General features: G+C 39.4%; 1 protein-coding gene across 1 annotated transcript in view; it reads left to right on the plus strand.

The window, feature by feature from the left end:
- Positions 1-8,259, plus strand: part of CDAN1 (codanin 1) — a 107,361-nt gene extending 99,102 nt beyond the window's left edge. Inside the window, exons 21-28 of the mRNA XM_073610373.1 lie at positions 558-621; positions 2,089-2,167; positions 2,555-2,712; positions 2,823-2,930; positions 3,016-3,079; positions 3,176-3,381; positions 6,705-6,815; positions 6,940-8,259. Of these exons, the coding sequence (XP_073466474.1) occupies positions 558-621; positions 2,089-2,167; positions 2,555-2,712; positions 2,823-2,930; positions 3,016-3,079; positions 3,176-3,381; positions 6,705-6,815; positions 6,940-7,056 (907 nt within the window). The 3' untranslated portion in view covers positions 7,057-8,259. The remainder of the gene's footprint in view (positions 1-557; positions 622-2,088; positions 2,168-2,554; positions 2,713-2,822; positions 2,931-3,015; positions 3,080-3,175; positions 3,382-6,704; positions 6,816-6,939) is intronic.
- The last annotated feature ends 1,732 nt before the right edge of the window (positions 8,260-9,991 follow it).

The following is a 9,991-nucleotide window of genomic DNA, read 5'->3' on the forward strand; positions in this document are numbered from 1 at the left end:
CCATTCCCAATAAGAATAAGCAGAGCCTTAGTCGGCACTGGACCTCTTTGCTCTTCTAGTCTCACAGACCTAGCAGTAGTTTGATAGGCATACCCTATCCAATTAGGTTTCCCATTACTGGATTACATTGAAACCGTCTTCAAAAGGTGTGGTCTAGGAAAAGGAAGAGCTGTTCCACAGATGCACTGTAATGGTTTAAAAAAGCATTAAGGTAAAAGATCTGCTGCAAAATGCTTACTGCAAGTGCTATATTCACACGTTACTTGTACTGGGCTTTAAACTGGCTTCTCCTTCTCAGCCTATTCATAGATCCATTCACAATTACGAATCAGTATGGTGAGCTGCTGTATTGAATACTGACCATCTCCATTTATGCACCATGTTTGAGGTCACACAAAACTGTTAACTGACAAATATTATTTTTTTTTCTTTAGTTTGCTAAAAATCAGTTTGTTGTTTTTTGTGTAGTGACGGTACTCTGGTCTGTTCATAGCCATTAGAGTTCATAATAATCTGTAGGATGTTTATATATTCATTAAACTGTCTCTCTTTTCTAGATACTGCAAGAAAAAGGCTCCCGAGGCTGTCAGAGTGCTTCTACCTGAGGAGACGTCTGCTTGTGTGAGTAGAATGCTCTAGTCAACACTTTACTTTTTACATTATTGGATTTAACATATTTAAAGTCCAACTCTAGCCATGCTGTGGGGGACGGAGCCATGTTTTTACTGTTGTGAGTAGGTCCCAGGTGAGCTCCCCTTTGGTGGGGGAAGCAAGTCTTTGCCTTGCTGTATACCTTCAGTGGGCATGCTGGGAACTTTTAGTGGAAGTAACAGAGGTTGAGGTTTCCTGTCAGAGCAGGTGCATGGAGTGAGAAGGCATCACTTCTGTTGGTACTGTTTAACCTCAGGGTTGTACAGCATAGGTGAGCTAGTGTAGTACAGTTTACTACTCCACACGTGAGCACTGCTCACCCCCTCTCGTTTAATTTGGGAAGTAGGCTGTAGTAGCCGGGGAGTAAACTATGTTTTGTTGAACTACAAGTATTATAATTGCCATGATTTGGAACTGTTTAAGTAATTTGGAAGTCAAGTAAAGACACCTTTTGCATTATACCTCCTTGTTCTCTGTGTCAGAGTTATGGCAGTGGTCTTCTTCAGGCCAAAGAACAGCCTATAATACTAAAAATGAGATGAATTTATAGCAAGCAGCCACCTCTGCGCAGGAGAGGTGGTGGTCAGGGGATGGATGCCTCTACACGAGAGATGGTCCATAAGGCCAAGACACTTTTCCTGGGCTGCTAGGCTACCGTAGTCAGTCCTCGACTACATCACAAAGCCCAGCTTTGGGACCCGCCTGCAACCACAATACAGCGAGGCCTCGCAAGTGTTCATAGTGCGTATAGTGTGTGCTCTTTGGGCTTGGATTATAACTCCTCTCCTCCTGAAATACATAAATGAGAGGGAGCCAGTTCCATGCGTCACAGCCTGACTTGAAGATTCTAATGCAGTATAGTGGTGGTTCCGTCCTTGTGTAAAGCCCCCTACACAAGTCCTGGTCTTGACTACCTTTGATCGCTGGTGTGCACTTAAACAAGGCATTGCTAAGATGCTCACAGCTAGATCATTCCCACTTGTATGCACTCTCTCTGTCTTCTGTCACAGTAGTTCTGAGCTCACTAATGCAGGAGATAGTTAACCTCCCATGTTCAGGGGTTTGAGAGCTCGCTCCTGTAATGATTGGGGTGAACAGTAACTGCTGCAAATGTTTTAGCAACATCCTAGCTGCATACCCTGACAGGACGTTGCCATCTCTGGGTTTTTATGGTCAGGCTTTGGGAGGTGTGTAAACGCTTATATCAAACTTAGGTCAAAGCTGCACAGTGTGCTTTTATTTACAGACACCCTTTAACCTGCACAGGCAGTTTCTTGGTAAAGGCATACTGACTCTTTACCTGAATTCTTGCTTTGGCATATCTTGTATCTCATTGGTTTGTAAGTCAGTAACTATAACTACTTTGTCATGTGTTTGAGTGCCTTTGCCACAGCAAATGACTATTGAGAAAATTGAAATGATTTAATCTTCTCACAGGTTCTGAGGAGTGCAGAAGACATTGCAGTATCTCTGGCAACAGAGAAGGCTTGCACTTGGTTAAGTACCAACATTTCAGGTAGGTTGATAAATCCATAAATATATTCATCTGTCTATATAAGAAGTTGTCTTCTGATAAGAAGTTGTAAATGTGTATTTCCAAGCTTTTTATTTCATTCACTCCACCTGTACACTTTTTACTTATTCTCTAAACTTTACTTGCTGTGTTGGTCTTAGAAATCACATTGGTGGGGGGGCGACGACAGTACTTGTCGCAGGTTACTTATTGTTTGTGCTTGTAGGATGGGTGACAGCGGCCAGTTTGACATTAAGATGAAGCTGCTTGGCAAAGGCATCAGACTAATGTTTTGAACAGTCATGGGGACGGAGGAGTCTGGTGACATTGCTGAGTCTTAATACATTGAATTATAGCTAATAAAATGTTATTTACTTGAATCCCTTACAGCACTTATCAAAAGAGAGGTGAAGACCACTTTTAATCGTATGGTGAAGTCACATAATATAACATCATCCTTTGTGGATAGTGCGGATGTAAAGAAGGAATGTTGTGATGATTGTGAGCACAAATTCACTCTCCCCTCCAGGCTCATTAGTGAAATCAAGGTATTACAGTGATGTGTGCAGTGTTACCAGTATTCTCTTACCTCTGTTGCTTTGTAGAAGCTTTACACAACTGAGTCAAGCACTGAACGTTGTTTATTATTCCTTGCCAGGAGTTTCTCTGTATTTCAGTTGGACCACGTGATGGTGATGAAGGTTTGGAATTAGCAAAGCTGAAGAGTTTTTTTGAGCGTCTCTCTCAGACTCTGAATTGCAGGAAGGTAATCACTGAATTGTGAGGCTCTCGTTTACAGTAAGGTCAATAAGGTACAACAACTTACAATATATTTGTGTTCTCTTTGATAGTATATAACCCTTCCTGCGGAACACCACATTGCAAGGTGTACTGTGGAGCTGGTTTCCCTTCTAGGTAAGGCCAAATCTCCACATGGTTTTTCCAGCTACATATTTTGTAAACTTTGTTCCTTTTGGCAATCTTTTTTTTTTTTTTTTCCCAATCTTGCAGTGTCTGATCAAGTTCCATTGGTGGATTTTGCTTCCTCTGAGCTATGTAACTTTCATGAAAATCAGCGTAAGAAGAGGGAGGCAGTCGGTCAGCTTCTACTGTCAGTACTCACAATCTGGAAGAAGGATTTTGTGGTCCCTATACCCATACAGTTAATATTTAGTGACAAAAATATGAAGTATTTTATGGATGTCCATGCACAGGAGGTAAGATCAGCCAATGTCTTATACTTATGGTGCATTACCCTTATTTACTGATACAATTGAGGACTGCTTATGATGGTTCAAAAAAGCCTAGAAAGACAGTTCTGTTGTCATTCTATTTCAGCACATGAAAAAACATACCTCTTTTGCCTTTGAAATAAGCATGATTATACACGCTCTTATTTGTAATTATTATTACATTATACTGTATATCCAGCAAATATCTAGTGCCCTATACTGGACTTATTAAATTTGGTTGATGTGTGCTAGTATTTTAAATGGCTGGCTGCCTAGCTAAATCACCCACTTGCCTTTCATGTTTTGAAGACTGCAGTTTTAATGTTTTCTTTTGGAGATCCCATCTCTTCTCATCCAAACAGTGGAGTCTAAAGCTGGACATGCACTGCTTTAGTTTTGTCAGTTTTCTGCTGGCCCTGCCAACACTAACAAAAGTCTACCATTCAGTTGACTCATCAGAGGATCTTGTCATAAAATGTCAGCGGAAGGATGCCTGCATCCAGTCTGCAACTGCTGTCGCAGTACAATAACTTGGCAGGGGGGTTTGTTCATCCAGCGGAATCTGTTTTTTTTCTTTCATTTTTGTTTTTTCAGATGCAGTTTTTTTTTTTCATTAAAGTTGTTCTAAAGGCAGAAAGTTTTTTTTTTTTTTAATATTCGTGCATTCTATGCATTAAGATAAAAACCTTTTGTGTGCAGCAGCTCCCCTAATATCTAAGCCCCATCTCGATCCAACAATGTGCACAAGAGCCTCGGCTGTCCGGGACTCTTCCCCCTCATTGGCTATGACAGCTGCTGTCCATAAAAGTCAGTGAGCCAATGAAGAGAGGGGGTGGGGTCGAGTCGTGGCTTGTGTGTGAATGGACACGCAGCAGCTCGGCTCGTGTGCCCCCATAGAAAGCTGCTTGCTGCGGGGGGCAGTAGGGAGGGTCCAGGAACGCCAGCGGGGGGGCCCAAGAAGAGGATCTGGGCTGCTCTCTGCAAAACCACTGAACACAGCATGTAACTATAACATGTTTGTTATTTTTAAACAAAACAAGACTTTAACTGGTTCCTGACCAGCTCACGCAGATATACTGCAGCAGAATGGCTTCCCTGGGCGAAATCCTGTGCGGGTACGTCCTTCCCTTTAGCAGCCACCAAATGGCACGCGCGTCCCGCTGCACGGTGGGGGACCCAATGGGCATGGCGAGCGGGCACGATCGCCGCTGGCCACGTGCGATCGCGTGCATGAGCGCCAGCACGGTGATTTGTGTGTGTAAACACACAAATCCCTGTGCTGTCAGGGAAGAGGAACCATATCGTTTGTTCCTACCAAGTAGCAAAAACGATATGTCTCCTCTCCTAGTCACTCCCATCCCCATATAGTTAGAACACACTGAGGGAACACACAGTTAACCCCTTCTTTGAAAGTGACATTTACACAGTAATCAGTGCATTTTTATAGCATTGATCGCTGTGTAAATGCCAATGGTCCCAAAAAAGTGTCAAAAGTCTCCGATCTGTCTGTTGCAATGTTGCAGTACCACTACAAATCGCAGGTCACCGCCATTACTAGTAAAAAAATAAATAATAAAAATGCCATAAATCTTTCCCATAGTTTGTACACACTATAACTTTTGCGCAAACCAATCAAAATACGCTTATTGCAAATTTTTTTTTACCAAAAATATGTAGAATATATAGTGGCCTGAACTGATGAAGAAATTTTGTTTTTTAAAACATTTTTTGGGGATATTATAGCAATATAAAAAATATTATTATTATTTTTTTTTTTAATTGTTGCTCTTTTTTTGTTTATAGCGCAAAAAATAAGTACCGCAGAGTTGATCAAATACCAGCAAAAGAAAAGGGAAGAAAAATCTATTAAAAATTCATTAACTTGAACCGCGCTCTCTCAAGAAAAAACTTGCAAGTGCTAAAAGTGCATCAAACTGTGTCAGCAAACACAATAATGTGCATATTGTGTAAAAATGATGTATAAAGTCCAAAAAATATATCTGTAAAGTGTTCAGTATAAGTGAATAATCAATAAATTGCATGTGAATCTTCCTGTTCTTGATGTACAATAAAGAGATATTGTAGATGACTGTAGATATTCCACCACCATCACACCCATTACAGGTAGTCATAAACACCTGTGAAAAATACCTTTTGGAAATTCTCACAGCCACAGAACCAGTCCGAAAGAATATCCAATTTCCCACTGGTATTATTCACAGGCGTTTATGACTACCTGTAATGGGTGTCATGGGATTCTGGTGATAAGGATGTGGGGCAGGTGATGGTGGTGGAAGATCTACAGTCACTCTTTATTGTACATCAAGAACAGGAAGATTCACATGCAATTTATTGATTATTCGCTTATACTAAACACTGTATAGATATATTCTTTGGACTTTATACATATTGTATAAAAATTATGATTCTGTTTGCTGACACTGTTTGATGCACTTTTAGCACTTGCACTTTTAGCACTTGCACTTTAGAGTTTTTTCTTGAGAGAGTACTGTTCAAATGAATTCATTTTTAATTGATTTTTTCTTCACTTTCTTAATTCTTATTTACAATGAGCTCATTGTCACGATTATTATATATTTTTTTTGCCATTTGTGCAGGTTTGGGGTGGTTTATATACATAACTCCCACACATTTACCTTTATTCACCACCAAAAGAAAACTCTATTTGTTGGGAAAAAAGGACGCAAATTTAGTTTGGGTACAACGTCGCATGACCACGCAATTGTTAGTTAAAGCGACGCAGTGCCAAATTGTAAAAAGTGCTCTGGTCAGGAAGGGGTTAAAATGTCCCGGGGCTGAAGTGGTTAATATCACTTTAAGCCTGAATTCTTTACATGTATCAGCAACTTACCTCTTCTTTTGGTAACAAAAATCTCAGTTCTTCTACTTCACTTTTCTTTAAATGCAATTCCAGCTTTAAAAAACAAACAAAAAAACAGAAATTCATTGCCCTACTGGGCGTTAGAAATGCAGAGTCTGCTGCAGTACTCTCCCAACCACCAAGCCTGTGTCCAGCAGGCACCACTCTTTAATACAGTGGCAATCCTTTTCCAGTTTCAGTGACACCCAGAACTAAGCACCCAGCACCCCCGGAAGGGTTCAAATTTTTTTTTTTTTTTATATACCCCCCCCCATTAACGGTTGGATTTTAATACAGATCGCAAGAATTGATTAATCAATATGGGAGTATGTAAATATGTGCCTATTTAGCTGATGGCAGTTAAATGGAGCTGTTTTAATCTGGTGGCACAGTTTATGTAATGTCATTAATTCTGTTTTATATACAGCAGTGGGGATTGTTTGCCGCCTTAGTGCAACAACTGCTTGAGTTGGGCCTTATACAGCACGACGAACTCGAAAAACACATATGCAGGCTCCAAAAGTACAAGTGGCCATTGGTAAGCTTTCTTTATTTTTGGGGGTTAATACTCAACAAAGTATCTGGCCTCCAATGCGCAGAGATCTTATATTTGAAGGGTATAAAAATATTTTTGTAATAAAACTGCATTTCTTTCACACCAGGACCTGTTGTCTGATCTGGACCAGTTAGCACTTGGCTCAGAAAACTACAGAGAGCCAAAAGACCCAAAAGGTATACTTGTGCCACAGACGGGGGCTGAAATAATTGCTCCTAGTTAGTGCCTGGGACATCATTTGTGTCTTCCTACGACTGATGCTGCTAACTGTGCCATATGTTCCACTTGTTTGCAAACAGCTGCTGCCCCAATAGAAGGTACATCTCTATGAACTTACACTGCGCACACAGCTGGTTCACTGGGCAGCCGGAGCCAAGAGCACAACACTTATTTTTTTTCACAGAACTTTCTATTTGTGTGGTTTGAAATATTTTTTTATTTCAACTGGTATTTTGGAACCCTATGGGTGTTTTATATTGCTATTTTTACAGCTGTTAAGAAACCTTATAAAATATTTGGGTTTATTAAGGGTCAGTCCACCCAAGCATATTTCTATATAAAAAAAAAAAAGTATAATCTGGTGGGCAGATTGTTCTGCTGGTATCTTATGTCTCCTGGGGACTCCAGCAGTGAGAAAATCACCGCTACAGCTCTGTTCTCATCCAATTTTGGATATTGTTACACTTCCGCTGCCTATAATACCCAATAAAAAAAGATTGCCAGCAGGAAGAATGGGAACCCCTTGTGATGGCTGCAGCAGATATTCAGACCCAAGAACACGAGCACAGAGAGTTGGCCACCTGAGAGTTTCAACAAACTGTTAGGTGGGTGCTGGAAATTTGAATCACTTAATGAAATGGCAGTTTTAAGTGTTACTGACCTTTTTAAGACGATCACAGAAAAAAGCACTTGCATTTTTAATTTTTTTTTATATGAAACCACAGCTTAAAAAGTAATCACTTGAGGTTGTCTTCCTTGAGGTGTGTGCTTTTTGTAATGGTACATTTACACCCTGTACATATGGACTTCAGTATGTGAAATAGAAGAGTGCACAGGAAGCATTTACAAGGTAAGTTATAAAGCGATCAGTAAGTTTCTGGCAACTTTGTTCAAACATTTTCCACAATGTTCAGCTGCAGTTTAATGGTGATAAGCAGATCCTAATGGGAATGCTGGCCGACGTGTTAAACAAGCAGCTAGCAGGCTTTTAACAAGCTGCCAGTAGTGCTGAAGCCTGATTGCAGCTTTTTTCAAGTGTTGGCACTCCCATTAAGACATGTTCAATCTACAACAGAAATCCCTAGTGCTTGCACCTGTCATGTGAATGCCAACATCCCTAAATAAGTCTATTCAAAGAAACTGGTCTGGGTGGGACTTGATGCAATAAAAAACTTATGTTGAGCTATGTTGCATTCTGTTGTTAAAATATATTGGGTACAGTTCTTTAATGCCTGGAATCCCCAGGAATTAAAGAGAACTGTACAAAAAAAAATTCTTAACCATAAAATGTATATGCAGCTCAATAGATGGGTTTTATTTTTTTAAGATATGTTTTGAATAAAATATGTGTTATAATGGATTTATTTATGCCTAAAACATCTCCCACCCAGACTAATTTCTTTGTTTAGACATATCTTTATTTTCCCGGGCTGAACCGTTTGTTTTAAAAGCTTCAACAAAGCTGATGGAAAGCTTTGCAAAAGCCTGCTGTGTACACTGCTTCTTATACAAGCTGAAGCCCAGTGTGCACAAGGCCTAACTGTAGGCTAGTTTTATAGAGGTAAGACATTAGGCTCAGTTCACAAAGCTAGAATACATGGTTTTTGCCATATCTATTATTATGTCCAATTATATGACACTCATTTGCTGTCATACGTTTTACAACAAATAATGATCATTTATAAATCAGTGAACTGAGCTTCTTGCTTATAAATGTCACACAAGCATAACAATCATGGCATGTTAGCACAGAAATGAAATCCGGATTTAAGTTTTTTTTTTTTTTTTTTTTTGTTTTTTTTTTTTTTTTTTCTTGCAATACTTTTTTTTTTTTAAGCTGGTTGCTTAGAATATGGCACTGGAAGTCATTTCAGAGCTCATTGTTCAAGAAAAGTCATATTGAGAATATAGTTTGTGAAATATTTCAACTTAATGGTTACCAGGGCTGGCAATATCACAGAATCCTAAGTAGCCATCCATGTCTGAAGCCTACAGCAAACCTGTATGGAGAAAAATACAGAGACTGCCACTGGTGACCACCTAAAAAAGCAAATTGTTTGGCATTCTCTTACCCCAATATGATTCAGAAGAATACAATGCAGCTGGAGAAGTCAGAATGCCTGATCTGCATATTTGGTTTGAGTCAGTAATTTAAAAAATATTGAAACCTTGAAATCCTCACAACTCTCGTGCAACTAGTATTTCCAAAAGTGACAGTCTAGGTGTTTTTCACTACAGGTTTTTAATTATTTTAACTATTTGAGCCTTTTACAGTGTTAATGAATGAATGCTCCTTTCTCACTGACAAGTAAATGTGTTTGTAAATAACTGCTAATTCATATATGAGAGTTAAGAAATACAAATAAAATAATTTTGTGGACACTTATAAATTTCCTCATCCACTTCCTGCCTACATGCATATCATTATTCTGGACCTACCTACTGAGGAGAGACAACAGGAACCATACCTATAATATGTGTGGCATGGTCACTTAGTCTTCTATAGGGGTAGGAGAATGTGACAGGGTGACATCGAAGGAGAATTTTTTGGGAGATAATTGTCACCCCATAGCAAACGTTTTAACATGGATCCCTTTGTGGCACCACCTATTATTTAAAAGTGTTTGCATAGCCAAAACGTTTACTTTTAATTCTGAATAGGGAAGGGTTTAGACCGTTGTCTATTTTATATCCTCTATGTCCTGTTGAGCAGATTTCCTTACACTTCTCTCCTGAAAATACAACAGCAAATGAGAGAAATGATTCCACTTCACTAAAACAAGTGTCCTCATTGAAAGGTTTCCTGTTCAGATGAAGAATACTTCATTAATCCCAAAAGTGATTTTGGCTATAAAGCTTAAACTTCTAGCGATTGGGCTTAGATCTCCTTTAAGGCTTAAAAATGTAGGATTAGATTTACAAGCTTTTCTAGTGGGAAG

This window comes from Aquarana catesbeiana, linkage group LG13, assembly GCF_042186555.1.
Source record: "Aquarana catesbeiana isolate 2022-GZ linkage group LG13, ASM4218655v1, whole genome shotgun sequence".
Taxonomy (NCBI): Eukaryota; Metazoa; Chordata; class Amphibia; order Anura; family Ranidae; genus Aquarana; species Aquarana catesbeiana.